We start from the raw sequence: 20,055 nt of genomic DNA, 5'->3' as shown, positions 1-20,055 counted from the left end.
TTATTATTTAGCTTACTATGATATATACTAAACTCATTGCCACAATATTTTATGTGTTAATCTTCTGCCTCCTGTGTCACTGAAGATAAAACTTCAATAAACACAAAAAATTAAATGCAGATATATGCATTATAATTAGCTCTAGGCATTGTGGAAATGAAGGTTCAAAATTAGTTGATTCTCCAAAAGGTAGTTTTGTGATGTCAGGTATGCTGTTCCTGAAATGTGGTAAAGAGATGAATTGTAGTGCCAGGGAGTTGATGATATACGACTGAGAAGGCTGAACTCCCAATGATTCTGTGCTTCTCCAGTGACCCATAGGAGTACATGCAGTGTGTACTAAAGGAAGGAACAACCTTTGGCTACTGAAGGTTACAGACCTTGTATTCCTCTGTTTACCCTGGGAGAAATCTTCCCCAGCACTTCCCCAGTTCACCTAATAAGCCAACTCGATGAGTTTGCAACACGCTTGCGAAACCCGTTTCAATTTTTCAGCTTGTGCACTTAGCAAGCAAAATAGCTGAAAAGAATAGCTATTTCTGAATGTCTTGTTTATCCATGCTTGCTAATTTTGTTTGTGATATAGCTATTATAGTACAGAACTTTGTTGTATAATTTTTAATCATATAAGAATAATTAACATTATACAAGTATTACGGAAGCAGCGGAAAGATTTTGAAAAGACTAGCCCTATAATACCTATCTTTGGCATAATTTATACCAAAGTCTAAGCATGCATGAACATTTCATGAACATTTTCGAAGTCACTGTTCCCCCAGTAGTCTTACTTTCTGGTTAAAATAAAAATAAAAAAGTAAAAAAAAAAAAAAAAAATATATATATATATATATCTAGAAATTTCTAAAAGTTATATAATGAAAATAAGTAACAATTTTCTTCATTTACATAATTATTTTTGGTATTTTGCAATAGAGTTTTGTCTGCCCTACCTGTTCTATTTTTAAGTTTTCTATCGTCAATACAAATTAGCAGATAATGTAGAAACATGGAAATATTTTAAGAAAAGTAAAGGGTTAGAGATTTAATTTATATTGATGATGTTTACCTTTAAGTTAACAATCTTTTGAATGCATCTTGATTTTTATACCGCATTATTAATCTAAATATTCTTTATTCTCCTATTACTTCTTTTTTTTCAGAGACACCAGAACTTCTATCACACCCACCTTTCTCTTTCACTCTTGCACATTGTCCCTGTATTTTAAAATTATCAGAAAGTATTTTGATCTATTGTTATCAACTGACTTGAGAATTTTTGTATCTTACAGACATAGCATCTTTCTCTCTCAACCCTTTCTTTTCAGTTCAAATTGGCTTTTTTCCTCTGTTCTTTTCTTTATATGTGTGTATATCTATATATATGTAGGCTATATCTACACTTTGTGTTGCTGAAACTGGCAAATTCACCTTGTGCTATAAATGTCTGGTAGGCATATGAAAAATTGCAGTTTGTTATTTATGTACAGATATAAGTATGCTCATTTGTTTCTATGGCATATATTTTCTCTTATTTTTTACTAGCTATATATTTATATTTCCACCTTCCTTGTTTTGCAGTACTTTTGCTATTATACTAGACTTGATGCTTTTGACAGATTTGATAAGAGTTGTGTGAAAGAGCCATAAAGGATATAAAAAGGATATCAAGCTTTTCTGGTTATTATTTTAGGAAAAAAAATAATCTTAGAAGCTAGGCAACAACCTGGACTAGGCTACAGCTAACGGGTAAGGTCAATCTTTCTTAAAAGCATAAGAAAGATGCTTTGTTAATAATGGCCTCCTATGGCTCACAGCCCTGACTTTCAAATCATTGCTATAGTACATTAAATAGGAGGGCCACATCATCAGTAACAAAAGAGCTTTGATATCTAAGAGTGTGTTTAGCTGAAAAGAGAGGTATGGATGCTTAAACACCAAAAAAAGAAACATCTTTGCCTGTCCCTCCCAAGCATTCCAGAAAGAAGAAAGAAGGACGGGTAGGATGTAATTACCTATTGGGAATTTGGCTCAACTGTCACCTGCAATATTTATTACAAAAAAAATAATTAAAAAATCATCTGGAAGTGTTTGATCTCTGTACCAAGTCATTGATTCAGTACTGAATCAAAAAGAAAATTGCCTCCCACCTATAAAATCACCAGTACTGCTACTTGCAGAAGTGACATGAACCAAATTACTTATCCAGATCAAGCCTGCTTAATTTGTGAGCTCTGACAGGATTGCAACAGAAGATGGTATTTCTGCCTCACTCTTCAAGTGATGGCATTTAACATTTCTATGAATTAAACTGCTCAGTGATCTATATACCCATAATCCTAGTACGTTATATCCATTAATTTCTAAATTTTATTGATGACCTACTCTAGCATAGACCAATTTCTACTTTACCACCCAAAGACCATATGTAAATGTTACCACATTCTTGTGTCGTTTTCCTTTCCTTGTCATTTTATGTCATATTTATATAGCTATCTTAATAATCTAGAGCTCCTTTTTCAAAAGCTTGCATTCAGAAGATTTTCTAATGGGATATAAGTAACCTTTGTGTCCATGGCTAAAGTGTTTTCATTATTCTGTTGGAGGACAGGTAAAATAAACTAGAAGTTTTACTAAATTTATTATGAATTTTGACAATGTCTGCCTGTTGGTAGTTTTAGAGGAACCTATAGTTTTGCTTGATTTTGCATTTCAATTTCTAGTTCACATCTATATAGGTGAAATGCTGAATTTTTGCTGGGGGTGAGGGGTGGGGGAGGATTAATTTTTCCTACACAACTAGGTTCGGTGGTTACTGTGAAAGTCTTGAAGTTGTTACCAATGATACTGAACAGTCTTTTCTTTCAGAATAAATAGTCTTTTTTTCATAAATAAATTCATCTTGCCTAGTAAAGTTTTCTTGTGATAAATGATTAGACTGATGAGTATGGAGCATGGTATTAGTGGTTTGAGCAAAGGCTATGTCTGTGATGTTGCTCGTAGATGACTAATATAGGTATTAAAATTGTTGCAGGTTTCAATGTTTTTTTTTTAGTGTAATTCAACCTTTGCATGTACTCTAGCTCATACTAAGTGCTTAGTTCAGATTGAGTGGAATTTGCTGTTTGCTTAAAGGTTCTGTGCAAGAATTTTTTTTTTTTTTTTTGTGAGTTTAGTGTCTGTCATGCTGGGCTAGACTCTTTTTAAATGAATCTGCTCTGCTAACATGCAAGCTTTCATTATTTTGATTTTGTACGTGATCAAAGAACTCCAGTGGACAGATGTCATTCCCTTCATTGTGTGTATTTAGGTATGTACTTTTAAAAATCTTTTGTATAGGAAGTGCATCCACAATCTTTCTAAGCATCTATGTACTAGTTTCTTATATAACATACTTGATAATGAACTGACACAAATAGCCTTTTACTAATAATCCAAGGAATGTGTGTGACTGGTCTTATTTTCTCTCTACTGTTGTCTGGAGATTGTGCATTACTGCTGAATAAAAAAAATGAGAGTTCAACTTAAATAAACTGTTCAAGTTATAGTATGCATTTTTTCCTTTGTACGCTAAAAATAATCTGAAGTAAATTGTTCAGATTTTGAAAATCAAATTAGAAGGTACTGGGTGTATTTTATTCTTTTTTTCCTACCCTCTCTATCTCTTCTTCAAGTAATACATAGAGACAGGTAGAGAATCCCGTTATCCTTTTTAAAGTAGTTTTCTTTGCAAGATATTTGAAAGTTTTGTGTGTTGACAAGGTGTTTTTTTTTTTTTTAACTGTTGGTTGTTTAATCACATGTACAGAGCGTAGTTTGTAACAAAAGAACATTTATACCACAGAGCTTTTGCAGACTCTATAAAACTTAAAATAAAAAATAAAATAAAATAAAATAAAATAAATCTATGACCGTCTGTCTCACTTGTTCTTGGATAGTTAGTGTATACATGGGAAGGACTGCATCAAAACTGTATGAAAATTCTGGTATTGTGAAATCTTACTGGATTATTTTTGTATTGTTTGTAGATACTCTTGGGGTTGTAAAAAAAATAAAAAAAATCCTGAGGAATTTACTTCTGTGGAATAAAATGTAAGCTCTATTACTGATGCTTATAAACTAAGTAATTAAAATAAAATTTAGTTGAACAGTGTAATTATGAGGAGCTAATATTTTCAGAATCAAGAAAATTTAGGAGGTATTCAGTGTTTTATTTATACTCTTCTTTTTCTGCAAGTGTTAGAAAGATAGTGTACAAATGAGATACCCTTGCCAGGCTCATTCCACAAATCTGACCCTAAATTGAGTCATCTTAAAGTGCAAACTGTCAGTACTTCTGCTGAATTAGCAATTAGATATTGCTTTGTAATATATGTTTTGTAGCATATCTTCATACCAATTAGATATTGCTTTGTAATGTGATTTGATAAAAGTATACTGCATAGTGCAAAGTTAGTTTCTTTTTGCAGGTCTTGCTTCAAGTTTAATAAATACATCTACAGTTAAAGCTGATTAAAAAAATAGAATGGTTTTTGGAAATTATAATATACTGTGATAATTGTGTAATTACAAATTAATGTCACTGGTTATGAAGTTAAATTGAGAAATATGTGAGAAACATTTAAATCTGATTGTTTAAAAAGGAGTAAAGGTTAAATGGTACATGAGTCATCCCGAAGATATCTGTGGGTAACATAAACCTATAGAAAAAATGACTAGTATGCTGAAATTTCTGTTTGAAGTAAACTATCTAATCAGTTGGAGATCTTGAATGTCTAAATAAATTAGCAGTCACCTTCACAGCGAGATAACATAAGTTACAGAATTTTTCAGGAAGTAAAAGGTTAGTGAAGTTTTTTAGTTAGCTGCTAGTGCTCCTGTACTTTGGCAAAACTGTGCTTATGTCTAGTGCATACCTCCTGTGTAGAATATCCAAATTCTCTTCATGTAACTATGTATAAAAGAAGCTGTGATTCTCATCAGTGACCCAAGTGTGTGGGGTTTTATGGCACTTTTCAGTGTGGTTTGTCTTCAGATTCTAAGTGAACTTTTAAACTTACTAGCTTTCATGATAGCAAAAACATTTTTATCAATCAACATAGCACAAAGCTGCTGCAGATTGTCCACAGAGTAATGTATGCTACCATCTATTAGCTGTTACTATCTCATCATGAAATGAAACTTCAGTCCATACAGCATCCAAAAAAATAACAAAAAATCATACGTCTCTATTTATGTAAGTAGGTACAGTGTTCTCTTCATTTAGAGTAAGAGAAATGTGAATCTTTTCTCAGGTTTGCTGAATATGAACAAATCCTGTTGAATTTAACTAATGGCCACTTCCCATGTATCATGAAGTCTTATTTTAGGAAGAGATAATGAAAGGTTATCTCTGAACATTTGTAAGACAGTCTTAGGATATGCACAAAGACTTTCTCAAAATCTGAATGAGAGATTTACTAAGACATTATGAACTGCTCACTGGATGATCCCCTTTTTCTGTATTGACAGTAGAATGATACTAGTGAGGATATCTGAAGCTTTCTACTGTATATTACAACTATATACTATATAATACTGTGATCTTTCTTGAAAATTTGACTGGATATGCCGTTTTCTGTTGAGCTGATTCTCCAATAAGTTGATTTTCATTAGATTTTTGATTTGTCCTTATTGTATCTGTAAAATATGAGACTGAGTGAAGGTATGTGAAATTTCTTCTTAGGAAACTCAGGTTTTGCTTCCTTCTAAAGGGAGAAGGAAAGGCTTAAAAAACCTTGTGTTGGTGCCATATACAATTATTCTGAGATTTTTGTGTAGATTTTTTTTTTGGCATGTGATAGCTGACCACAGACTCACATTGCTCTGCCAACATGAACAAAGAAATTGATTACTTGGAAAGTAGGAGTAAAATTGACATCAACAGGAAAAGTGTGAGTGGAATTTATCTGGCAAGCTAATACATCAATAATTATTTTACAAAATGTTTCCAGTTAACCCTCAAAAGCTTTCTTTTTCCCCAAGGACACACAGAATAAATAAGTTGAAGATAACTACTGGAAAACAAATAGGTAATTAGCAAACAAGTGACTTTTTATTATTGGGACTTTCATGAGTAAACTGAAATCAAATGTAGAAAGTGTGGACATGTGTACAGAATGGGATAATGTGTACTAGTTGTGTTTACAAGCCAAAAAATGTCTTGAGAACATACCTAGATGGCAGCAACTGTTGGCACATCTTTTCCATAGCAGACCAAAGCAAAATTTTTATTCCTAGGGTGAAATTCTTTCCCCGATCAGCTCAGAGGTAGAAGTTTCTTTCTTTTCATATAAGAAAATCAAGATTTTTCTTTAGAAAAAGGGGAAAATTCCCATCCAAATTAGCTTGTCATTATATAGTGTATATAATAGTATATAATCTTGTCATTATATAGTGTATATATAGTGTAGCAGTGTTGTAGTGACTATATTACTAACAATCAGTACAAAGATAACCAATATAACTTCTTTGTTGTAGTTTTGTCAGACAGAAAAAGAAAGTTATCATGGGCTCAAAAGGGCTATTAATTCTTTTTTTTTTTTTTTTTTTGGTGCTTGCTAATTACATTTATTAAAGACCTAATAAACTCACCTGAGAATATTATAATTGAGAATGTACATCTCCATGTCTCATGTCCTCATTCCTGTGTTTCTTTTTTTTAATTATTGTTCATGTTATCTTTTTCACTTTTTTTTTTCTCCTTCCAAAGTGTGGAGTTTTGGAATTCAGGTTAATATTAGGAAGTTCTTTAGAAGCTGAATATCTTAATGCCATATGGTCTTAAGATCATATTATATTTCATCTTAATACGATTGTATTACTATTTCTGATCAATGGGCCACAAAATAAATACTGTGAAAGTACGTAAGTGCATCTAAACTTTGGTGCCTGAAAATGGCCTTTTTCCTATGTACCAGTGTTGAGGTGCATGCTGGTATTCCAGGAACCGTACATAGAATTCATCACCTGCCAGAAACTGAGCTTACAGAGGTGAAATTTCCAAACAAGGTTCTTAACCACTTCATAGATCTCTTAAATGCAGTCTGTTTAGTTTTATATTTAGTTTTATATTTTATATGTTTGCACCTCTGTGTAAAAAGTTGAGGCTGATATACTGGTGAGAAAGTTATCATCTAGGCCTGAAAAATTTACAAGGTTTAAAAACGAACAAAAAATCAAAACTAACCAAACAACAAAACAACACATTAAAGAAACACAAAACCATATAATATTTCCTATTTTGGGGTTCATGAGAACCTGACTTAAGTTGGGACTGCTAAGCACTAGCAATAGTTGTTTTGCAAGGGAGTTATGTCCTCTTTTACAGAATAGTCACGTTTTCTGATTTAAAAACAAGAAATCTTGTCAACTCCAGATACGATGGCTTCAGACTACCCAAATCCAGACTGCTTTTCCAATTTTTCTGAACTTCTTAATCTCTGAACTGAATTTTCAGTTATATTTTGCAAGTGAGATTTGAGCAGGGAACTGTTTGCATGCGCTGAGTGAAAAAAAAATTAAACGTGGTATTTTTCATTTAGGGACAGAGGACTTGTTTGGGAGACGTGATCCATAGATGAGAGGAAAATCAGGTTTTGGAATACAGATAATGATTTAAAGCAAAAAGAAGTTGTTTAAGAGAACAATATGTTGATAATAAATTGGTGTAAAAAAAAAAAAGGCAAACAAAGCCTCTAGTTCCTATGATGGTACACAAGTTCAAGCAGTCTTTTTTGCTATACATTCTTCTGCGGGGAGAAAGCTGACAAAGGTCTTTCTAGAGCTGATAATAAAGAACAGCAGGTAAATGATCACAGACATAGTGTACAAGAATTAGTATATCAAAGCATTTTATAAACCTAAAGAAAATAATAATTACTTTATGAAGAAAAATCACCATTGGATTTCTGTTCTTATTAACAGTAAGACAACTAAGCAAAGATTCATTGTCAAATGAATATTTTCCTTCTGTATTCCTTTTCTTGTTATTCATGACACATCATGATTCTTAAATGTCAAGCTCTCTACAGAACAGAGCTGCAGTGGAATCATTGTTAAAGTAATTACTCAATATTTTTTTTTCTTTCTTTTTGGACAACAATAATTAGAGTTTCTCAATTTAATTTTAGAAGTACCATGCCATTTTCACTTGAACAGTGAAAAATTTAAAACAAAACACAACAACAACAACAAAAAGAAAACAACAGGACTTGTAGCAATGTTTTTAGTGTCATCAAACATTTTTACCAAAGTTAAAAGAATCTTTTCTTCTCTGTTGCTGTTAATATTTGAAGACTTAAGTTCAATCATGTTTGTCTGTATCGATACAAGTTTTTTCAGTGACTCTAGCTTGTGAGTTATTCTATAAAACACTAATTATACATCACCATTCTGTCTCAAAGAGCTCTGTCTACAGTTCTTTGTCACGTTCCAAACACTACTTATAGTTTCATATTTCCGGTGTATTGAATTGTTTGATTTAATTAACAAAACAAATATTGAACTCAGTCTAATAATAAGCCAGGGACATTGTTTTGTAATTGAAAAACAAAACTCACCCAGAAACCCCAAATGTTTTGAGTAATGAAATGACAATATCATAGGGGAAATCCTGTTGAAAACTGATGTCTCTGACTAAAATAGCCACAGAGATGGCAGAGTTCTTTTTTTTTTTCCTTTTTTTTTTTTTTTTTTTTTTTTTTTCTACAAATAAGAAAATAAGAAGAGAGAAATCATAGCACAGACATCCATTTACTTACAAAAAGAGCTATGGTAGTTATCTCTTTACTAGTGAGACTGGACTTCAGAAATCTAGATAAACTTAAATACTTTTAATAGCTCACTTCTGTTTTAGAAGTGTATATATGTCATGGCCTAAATTTTCAAAGAATACTGTGAAGAGTTTCAGTTTTGAAAAGTGTTTCTAGACCAATTGTCAATAGCCTTATTACAAATAAACAATTATTCCATACTTTTTTTTATAATAATTGACATAGAAACTCGTCTATAATATGTAATTGGTACTTAATATCAACACTACAGATGCTAGATTGTACTACACTGTTATCTTGAACAGTAATAAAGAAGACAACAGTCTTTTTTAATTGATCTTGTACTGAGGATTGAACCAGGAATTGAAATGGTAGTTAAATTTTGCATTCTGATCTTGTGGAAATTATATGTCATTTAAAGATATTTAAGAGGATGAAGTTAAAAATGTTAACTCAAACGAAATTTTTTTTTTTTTAAATTTTATTTTCTGTGTATCTGCTAGTTTCAAAGAATGACGATGCTTTTACAGGATATCATTTACCTTGTTAAATTGTGCAGTGGTTTAGGTTTTCTATCTGATCTGACCCAGTCCAAAATAGCTTTACTTTTGCAAATAGCTATCATAGCTATATAAACATTCTTAGGACTTCAGAGTTTAGCTAATAGATAAAATAGAAGTGTATTTTCTTTTACAGATCCAATACATGCAGCAAGATCAAGCACCTCTGTCATTCACAAAAAATAGTCTGCGTTTCAGATTACTGTCGGTTGTTCTGATTGAGTATTTGTGATATTTGCATCACAGCTTTGTTAACAAGATGAAGAGCATAATTATTATAGAGATACAGATGTAATCATGATAACCTTGTTTCTGATCTTTCCTGTTAGGATTTTGGAGATGATGGCTCCTTGTATATTACTAAAGTGACCACAACTCATATGGGAAATTACACCTGCTATGCTGATGGCTATGATAAGCTCTTTCAAACTCATATTCTTCAAGTGAATGGTAAGGAGAAATGTTGCAATTACCAAGTCATAAGAGATTAGGATTTGGTTTTTGTTAAGCAGATCTGTTGTTGCTGTTTTATCTTTTTAATAAAGTATTACAGTTTAACAGAAAATGAGATACAATTATATTTCTTTACTGTTCTCCTATGCAAAATAATAAAATATAATCATTTTCATTTAGTGCTTCTATATGAGTAATGTTAATTAAAAAGAGTAAGATAGTGCAGACGATTTCCTCTGCACAGTGAGCTGTTCACCTATGTATGTGTTGCCTGCAGAATAATGTATTTTATATTTATACGCATAAAGTAGGGAAAAATGAGAATGTTAAGAATGTTGCATTTAGTAAAATAATTTTAAAAATGCACTACCCTGAAATTTATTTTATGGTTCTACATTCACATTGTTAATTTTGATATCTAAGTGTGAATTTTAACTCTGGACATCTAAATTTATCTTGATCCAAGTTCTATGGACCGCTTTCGTGACCTATGTATCACAAAATCACAGAATTTTTGAGTGACCTACAGAGGTTATCTGGTGCCCTGCTCCCTAAATAGCCACCCCTAAGTAGGTTGCCCAGGATGATATCTGCATGTATTTTGATGATCGTTGAGGAGAGAGACTCTACAGTCTCTCAGGGCAACCTATGCCAATGCTCGGTCTTGGACAAAACTCAACTGCTGTTGTTTCTGGTGCCCTGAAGACAGCATCATCATCATTTGGCTCTTTTTCCTACATCTCTCTCTTTTTTTCTCTTTTTTTTTTTTTTTTTCCCAAATACTTTTAACCTCCATTGATGAGACACTCACCAAGGGTCCCACTGTACTTTATCCTCAGTGAGGTTTGATGTCTTTTTTTTTTTTTTTTTTTTTTTTGAGTGACCTTGTGTTTTCCTATTGTTTTAGCCTTTATATTTATCTTTGACTCTTAAATCCACCTTTACACACCAAACTACCTATATGTCATCTCATGTTGATACTCAGTCCTGTCTAGAATCATGCTTGAATTCAGTCTTCTCCTGCATGTTTAGTTTGCATTAACAGACTCTTTTACTCTCTCCTGAAACTGGACATTATCCACTGCTGTTGTTATCATTCTTTGTTTCGGTATTTGTTAGACACTTGCATTAACCCTTATCTTACTTTTCCCGACATCTATTTTCAAAACATGCTGGATTTTTACCTCGTGTTCACATTATTCATTGATAATCACACCAAATGCAGTTGCTTAGATTTTACTTGCTTTTTATATGGTTCACTCTTAACAGTTCTTTTTCCCCCCACACTTTCTGCTTGTTAATATCCTTCGCACTTTAAATGACTTTGATGTTTAGTGCTTGTTTGCTGTTTTCTTAATGTCATCTCTGCCATTGTGTTTCTCAAGGAAATCAGCTTAGAGTATCTGTTTATCCATCTTATTTTTTTTTCAGTTTATTTCTTTCAACATTTTGTAAATGGACTGTCCTCCCTCAGATAATACATGACATCATCATATTTTCCTCCTTTAAATTTACCTGCAGAAATTGTTTTCTGTCACTTGAAAAGAAAGGTAGCAAATGCTGGCTTGACTAGTCCTGGGAAGATTAACGTGCAGCTAACTTGTGTTTTAATCCCTACAAACGTAGCAGAATTATTAATGAACTTGTCATCACAAGAGGTCCTTGACCAACTTCCTCCTCTGCTGTTTAATGTGTCATGCTATAACCTAATTTATTTATAAAATTATATTTTAAAGTTAAAGTGTTTTTCACATTTAGCTTTTTGGCTCAGTTCAGTAGAGTGATGTATGCCCCATAGAGGCATAACTCCACTTAAGTTAATTTTTTTCTGTAAAAGTATAATGTTATGGAACATAATTTGGGAGAGGTGAAGGAGGACAACTATGCTTTTCTGGTGCCTAAGTGTCTGTCAGAAGATTGTATTTTTCATTTGGAGACCACCTTTATGTTCTAAATGCAATTGCTGTTGTTGATATCATTCATTAAAAAAATTTTTTTTAAAAATGTCTAAGAAAATCATCCACATTTGCTCTGGTCAGATAGCTGTGGTACTTTTCCATACCATTTTGGTTGCAGATTTCTGGCGGAGCACAGGAAGGAACCAATCCCTTAGATCAATAGTATTGTTTGCTGTGGATAAACGGAGTTAAAAAAAACACTGAGATTTAAAGCTCTGGTGAAGTGAACAGATCTTATATACTTTAAATCTGTACTTCTGAGTAGTAATCTTCCTAAGCACAGGCGTGATGGTCAATACTTGTAGCTGTGATAATGACTAATTAATATAATGATACTTGTATTAACAGGAGAGTCAGACAAAGGTTAATGGGATAATGAGGCTCTGATCTCAAAGATCTAATGTGAGGGTTCAAAGAAAACAATGTAATTATTTTTAAAGTTCTTGAGTCTATTTGTACAAATTTGTATTTTTTATACTATACGCGTAGTTTGCAAATATTTATATAAATATAATTTTAATTTACTTTTCTTTTAAATTAAATTTAAGATTTTCATTTGTGTAATCTACAAGTTTTGAATTGCCTTGTACATCCCTAAGGAATAATGAACTTGCTTTGGAGTCTTTAAACAATATAGATAATCAGCCCTGTAAAAGATGTGTTTTGTGGTGAAAAAATTCAGTCTAATCTTATTTAAGTAATATGGTAAGTAAATGTAGTAAGCAATATTATACATTGGTATTTGAGCATTTTTCCTGTAAACATTTAAAAAAAATAGAGAGAGAGCGCCATAATGGTCCAAGAGTAATTGTTTCATTAAATAATGCTAATTATTAATATTTACATAATATTTATAAAAAATCAAAGTTTTATTTGTGACTTTTTGTGACTATAATTTTGATCTATTTTATTAAAACTTTATCTGGGGCAAGCTCTAATAAGATTAACCTCAATTGTATTTTCTACCTACAAAAACTAATTTTTACTATTATACGTTGAGGACTAAATACTGAGACCAACTCATAACAGACATTCTTATGTCCAAAACACATACGTAGTATTGAAGCCCCTGCTTTAAACTCATGATATGCTTTATAATTCTATATGCAGAATGTAAGTTCCGTAAGGTGTATCACTATGGCATTCATCTATAAGATATCATCTAAGTGGCTGACGCTGCTGATATATTTAAGAGAAGCAGCCAAGTGTTTCTTGATTGAATACTGGAAAAGTCATTCAACATAGAAGGTCTTCAGGATGCCCTTTCTGAAAACTAAAATGTTTGGTCTCATTAATTCATGGAACTGCTGAGTCTTCAGCTCCACCAAAAGCCATATTTTCTCACAGTATTTTTGTAATCAAATGGTCACAATAATGAGTGTCTGAGCCTGATAGTTTGATATTTTTTTTCCCCCCTCCATATACCTGTGATACTGAAATTCATGCCATCAGGTATTGCCTTTGTGCTGTTGACATCATATATTCAAAAACCTATGAATTAGGAAGTCTGTTTTCAGGTAATGACAGCAATATGCATTGGTCTTAACATCATAGAAGCTAAAAATGTATATCTAATACTGTCTCTTGTAATATATGTGAAACATCAAGTCCATAATTTGTCATTAAAATCCTTTACTTAAAAAGAATCTGGTACAAATAGGACAACATAAATGCAGAGGTGAGTCATCTGTACTTCAGAAACATTTGTATCATTTCCCTGCTGCTAATTTGTTAGCCTTCTTTTTTTTTTTTTCCACAGCAACTTTTCAAAATTTATAGAATAGTTTTTCCAAATTAACTAGCTGAAACAGAACATTGTAACAAACTCAGAAAGTCTTGTAATGTGAGTTGCTGTACTGTTGGGTAGGAAGCCATCTCTCTCTAAAAGTGTTAAAGGAACATTATTAAAAATTATTAGTATTTCTTGTTACTACTTTTCTGAGGATTACATGAACCTGACATACAAAAGTCTTGAAAAATTATATTGAAAAAGCTGAAATACCCAGAAAGCTTGAGTTTTCTTTTTAATTCAAAGCTTATCAAGTTATATGCTGTTTGTAAGCAGAGATGTTTTGTAAGTGGAGATTGATTACAATTACAGTTTTAGACTTATTTTCAGTAATTTTTTTTATAACTCACTTCTTCTATTTTACAAGTATATGCATGCCATAGCCTAAATTTTTCGAAGAATAATTTGAGGAATTTTACTTTTGACAAGGTTTCTATGCAAGCAAACAAAATATCATTAGCCTTATTATAAACAAAAAGGAAGACTGCCTTCAAAACTATTCTAAGAATATACATATATGTAACGCAAATGTGTCATTTTCCTTTCTATTTATGTACTAATGATGGTATCCTGCTCCCTGAGCTTTTACACAAGGCAACTTCTTTGCAGAGAGATAACAACAATTTTCACAAGTAAAAGGCCTACTGAAAAAAATGAAAACTTTCAGTATATTAAGGTAAAGAAAAGAGTCCAGACCCTCAACCAGATATAAATCGGTGATTTATAGCGTCTGAGGAATTCCTTGCTATCTTTGTTTTTCCAAAGAAAATATCTCAGTTCAATCAAAACAAAGAGAGCAGTAGAAGAACATAATTCACTATACATATTATGTTTCTTTCTGAAACAGATACATTCTCTCTGGATTCCAGACAGATTGAACAGTCTATTTTCTCTCATAATTTTTTAGACCTGGCTGAAATAGTCTTCAGGGGTTTTCGTAACAATTGTAAGAAGTATCGAGTAGTTATATATTCATCATATTTGGAGTCAGCAATCTCATGTGGCTTGTTGAACTGAATGTAGGATTCATCCAATTACGTATTATGTATGATTCTGGTAAAGACAATCATTCCATGTCCTGTCCCGTTCCCCACACCCCTTTTTAATCTGTGTAATGACTTCTCCCTTACAAAGTAGGCTTCTTTTTAAGACATTAGAATATACCTCTTTGAAAGTCAGCAGTAATGATTACATTGTTTATGTACTTAAAAATTGCTTTATGTGAATATTTATGCTGTTACCTAAAAAAAAGTGACTGAAATGAGCCCAAAGAGTTTGTATCTAGCTTGTCATGCCAAATTAATTTTTCTGACTGAGCCCACACTACACTAATATTTCAATTGCCTGCATGCATCAGTTCCACAATTCCTAGGGGCATATTACAGGTAGGCTCTAGGGTAATTTGAAAACAAACATTTAAATGCAAAGCAAATATTGAAAAAAATTTTAGTCATGTAGATAATCTATCAGACCAGAATTGCTGGGGAAACTAGGAAATGGCAGGAAATAGAGGGAAAGTATCCCTCCGTAGAGGGCCACGAAGATGATGAGAGCACTGGAGTACTTCTCCTATGAAGAACGACTGAGAGAGATGAGGCTGTTCAGCCTGGAGAAGAGAAGGCTCCTCTCCGTGAAAGGGAGACCTTTCAATACTTACAGGGGGCTTATAAAACAGATGGAGAGTTTCCTTTTACTTGGGCAAATAATGAGAGTACAAGGGGGAATGTTTTTTAAACTAAAGGAAGGGAGATTTAGATTAGATGTTAGGAGGAATTCTTCGCTCAGAGGGTGGTGAGGCACTGGCACTGGTTGCCCAGAGAAGCTGTGGGTGCCCCATTCTTGTAAGTGTTCGAGATCAGGTTGGATGGGGCCCTGGGCAACCTGCTGTTGTGGGTGACATCTCTGCCCATGGCAGAGAGTTGGAACTAGATGGTCATTAAGATCCTTTCCAAACCAAGCCATTCTACTCTGAATATGGCAAGAAATTAAATATAAAGGTGTCTGGGAGAACACCGCTAAAGGGAACAGGACCTACTCCAGAAATACAGGCCACACAGATCCTGCCAGAGAGAGGAGAAAACTGGGAAGAGGTGGAGGGAGAAGAGGCACGACAATGTCAGGCTTGAGATAAAAATGCTTGTATGGTAAAAATATTGTGCGCATTCCCTTCCAGAGACTGGAAGAAGAAAATGGCAACCTTATATCCTTGTTTTTGATACGCCCATGCTCTCAGCCGGTAGTCTAGACAATTAGCAGCCACGATTTTCACATTTTTAATCTTTTTCCACATTGTTTTACTACGTTTTTGTAGGTGGCATATTGGGGTTATGTATAATTTTCTATATATGTTATTTGAAAAGACCCTCATCTCTAATTGGGATTAAAATATCCCTGCAACCTACTGATTTTCACATCTTAATTGAGATGCAGTACATTTGTGTATTTCTTGCAGCGTAGAAATCTGAGGCATTCCTATGCTGTAATAGGACGGCATGCTGGGATATTTCTTGTAAACAGTTGGATAGCATTTGAAAATATTTAATCTCTTGCCAAAATAGACACAGTTAATTTTTGATCTTGTTACCTTCTTTCATTATCAACTGATAATTCATCCTCTATCCAGCTGTGTTTTGTGACACAGCAAAGTATTCCACATTTTTAAAGCTACATTAAACAAAACATTGGGTAATAGGAAACATACTTCTTTAACCTTCATTACAGGTTGTTGCTTTCTGTTTTTGTTTTTTCGTTTTTGTTTGTATAGAAACAACTTCAAAATACTTTTCTCTATGTGTAATTAAATAGATGATCAACAATTACTCATTTAAAAATTCTATGCAGTGAGATTATTAAATCATTGATTACCAATAGGAATATGTCCACTTTGATGTCATATGTCAATAATGATGTAGTGTGCAGCAGATTTTTAGTTGGTAAGCAGCAAACCTTGTAAAAATGACGTCAACAGTTCTTACATTTTGCTAACAAACTCAGAAGACTAGTCTAAGCTATGAACTTCTAGAGTTCGAAAAGAAACCATTCAAATCAGATGCTTTAGTACCAGGACTTAAATAAAATTAGCCTCAGATCCAGATATGTGAGATACTCTGGTAAAATTCAGTTATCTAGTTACATGTATAAAGCGCATACAATATAAACTTATTTCTTTTTAACTTGGCTACGTATACTTGTCTATATGAATTATAATTATCATTCGGTTGATCTACCTGATAAGAAACGCAATATCAAGTAACCCATATAACACAATAAAATGACTTGCTTTTGTTTTTGTGGCTTTCAAATAAGCAATATTTAATTCTAGGACTATTGTATTAATTAAAGTAAAAAGAAATATAGAAAGCTTTAAATCAGATACAGAAGTTCCTGTAGTTCTGTAGCACGTATCTAATGCAGCCATACATTTTATTGAGACAGAAGTTTCCCAGAAAACGTAAGAAATTTCCCATGTCAATACCTATAATACATGACTTTGAATTTTTACATGACTTCAAAATGTTATAATTAAGTATAAAAAAAAGGTAGTAAGTATCATAAATGTGATTACATGTGTTATACAGGTAACACAGGTCACTGGTAGGTGTTTTAGGGGGGAAATGTAGTGTTGGAAGTGTTAAAAGTTTTGTGAAATAAGACAATTATCTCTGTATGTCACATCATAACTTGCTGATTGTACATTATTAGTATATTTTTAAGTAATTTAAGGGAAAAAAATAGTCAATTCTAAATCTATTGAATTAGAATTTATGCTTTTCTTTGACTTCACAGGCAGTGAAAAGAGGTTTTACTCACAGAACGTTCTTTTTGCTTCAGAATTTACTGTGACAGAGTTCAGCATTGAGTGTCACTGAATATGTGACTAATACCACATCTGTGTATTGCACTGTCATCTGCAAGACTCTTTAGAGTTGTTTATAATCATTTTTTTTAAATGAAGGTAATACTCTTCTCTACTAAATCATAACTGTTTTCTGCCTTCAGTTCCACCAGTCATCCGGGTCTATCCAGAGAGTCAGGCAAGGGAGCCAGGTGTGACAGCTAGCCTTCGGTGCCATGCTGAAGGTATTCCTAACCCACAACTTGGCTGGCTGAAGAATGGAATTGATATCACTCCGAAGTTATCTAAACAGCTAACCCTTCAAGGTAAAGGGGTATATATTTTTTTCTACATGTTCCAAATGCTCTATCACTGCATCTTTTCTGTACTAGCTGTCCTTACATAGTTTCAAACAAGGGTTGAAGTCAGCTAAAACATTTTAGATGATGTCTTGCAGTTACTCCTGAAGAAATGTTTTTTTTTCTCTGCTTTATCTTTATTGAAATAACAGTTGTACTAACTGGCAGAATTACCAGGAAATGGTAATTTAGGTGGAAAGGACAGGAGGAGAAATATATGAAATGATTGTGCTTTTATATGAGGGTTCCCAGCAGACCTCAAGGGGAACACAAAGACACTACAACCAAAACAAACAAACAAACAAACACCAAAATAAATAAATAAATAAATAAAACACCAAAACCAAACCAACACAGCTAAAAGGAAACCTAACTTTTAAACAACATTAAAGGCAAGTCTGTGAATCTTCTATGAATCTTCAGGGCTTGAAGACTTCAGTGAACCTGCCCAGCCAACATGACATTCTTATGTACTCCTTCTGGTGATATTTGATCAGCCATAGGAAAAAAAAATCTCGTGCGGTCAGTTTTCTCTTCAAAATCTTATTTCATTCATCTGCAAAAATAGGACATGTATTAGGATATGATAGGCTGCAGTGTGAGATACAGTAGGACAGGTAGACGGCAACTGCTTCTGTAAAGAGAGTTTTACCTTCTCTATAAGTGATGGAGTTCTCTGTACTTTCAAGGCCCTCTCTCTGGGATGTATGTGAACAATTGTTTTACAGACAGACTTCCTAATATGCATAGACAATGGTGGACTCTTTCTGGTGAATTTCTCTTTCATAGCAGCATTCTATTGATTTCTCTTGTAGAGATTTGAGTGGAAAGTTTTCCCCTCTCCCCTTTTTTTTCCTCTCCTTGCCTCTGTATCATGTATTTATGATAAATAAATAACATCGTTTCTTCTCAAATCAAAAACCATCTAATTCTATTTTCTTGATTGCATTTATGAAATAATTTTTTTAAAATCCCATTGCATTTTCTGATTTTTTTAATCCTAGAGTTAAACTAGCTGCATGTTAGCTTCAGGCAAAAGATGGCCTAGAGAGAATGTTATACCATGACCCAGTGTTCCTCCTGGTCCATATTTTAAAATACATTGAAAACTGTTTTTAAAATATAGATCCTACAGCAGAAAAAGTATTCCACACTTAAAATGCATTGAATCGTTATTCATATCACATTATTTAAAAAGACCTTTGCCTGGACTGTTTGTTGACATTCCTACTCAAGCTGACATACAACTCCTCATTTGTGTGCAAATGCTTATTTTTCACATATAAAACGCATCTGTGTTTACTTTGCCAGAGATTTGTGTGAAAATATTCCTGAAACTGTTACAGAGGGTAGTTTCCATAGACTTCTACAGTGATGTAGGTATAAAACTCCAGTGTGCATGTGTTTTTTTTTGTAGTTACACTGCACTTAACAAGAAGGCAAAACCAGGTTCCTCTGGTTGCTAGAAACAATTAGTTCTATTAATATTATTATTTATGTTGAAAATTTACCCCATTATGTTCCATGGAAAGCTTGGTTATCTTGTGTAATAGAGTGTCAAGTGACTAAATTCAACATAACAAACACACAATATTTGCCTCATATAAAAAAAGAGGACCATAGTTATTTAAACCTATATAAAATCTCAGACAGATACTTGGCTCCAAACTGAAAAATCTGTGGAGGCGTTGCAGATTTCTGTCAGATGAATGAGTGTATGCAGTACACTAGCCACTTGAATACCTTTTGATTAGTTTGGCTTGTCTCCAAGTTATGAAGTAAGGAGTGAAAACAGTTTAATTAGTATGAGCAGAGAAAGCCTTCTGAGTGTTTAATCTGAAAGCACTGTAGCATGTCTGTATGTTGAATTTTTCCTCTTCTTTCAGCAAATGGCAGTGAGGTTCATATTAGCAATGTGCGCTATGAAGATACAGGAGCATATACCTGTATTGCAAAGAACGAAGCAGGGGTGGATGAAGACATTTCTTCTCTTTTTGTAGAAGATTCAGCTCGAAAGACCCGTAAGTATTATAAGAACTATTAAAAAATACATGTAACTCTTACTTAAATGTGAAATTGCTATTAAAAATTATGAAACGTTGAATAAAATGAGTATGTGTAAATAAATTATTTTAAAAAATGTTTAAATAATGATATTTAAAAGTCGCTGAAGACAGAGTGAGTAATCTAAAAGTTTATTTAGAAGTGAAATGAAATCTTCAAATCATTCTGTGAATTGACATATTTTTTACATTGCTGTTGTAATTTGGATGGTTTCCCCATGCAACCTT

At 32.9% G+C, this 20,055-nt stretch overlaps 1 protein-coding gene across 5 annotated transcripts in view; it reads left to right on the top strand.

Annotated features, from left to right (window-relative positions):
* FSTL5 (follistatin like 5) overlaps positions 1–20,055 on the top strand; it is a 428,524-nt gene that overhangs the window by 352,849 nt on the left and 55,620 nt on the right. For all 5 annotated transcript variants that reach the window (XM_084517700.1, XM_084517699.1, XM_084517702.1 and 2 more), the window contains 3 exons: positions 9,700–9,820; positions 17,570–17,731; positions 19,651–19,785. In XM_084517700.1, coding sequence (XP_084373826.1) covers positions 9,700–9,820; positions 17,570–17,731; positions 19,651–19,785 — 418 coding nt within the window. The remainder of the gene's footprint in view (positions 1–9,699; positions 9,821–17,569; positions 17,732–19,650; positions 19,786–20,055) is intronic.

The sequence above is a fragment of the Aythya ferina genome (assembly GCF_964211825.1).
Source record: "Aythya ferina genome assembly, chromosome: 4".
Lineage (NCBI taxonomy): Eukaryota > Metazoa > Chordata > Aves > Anseriformes > Anatidae > Aythya > Aythya ferina.
This window is presented reverse-complemented; position numbering and strand designations above follow the sequence as displayed.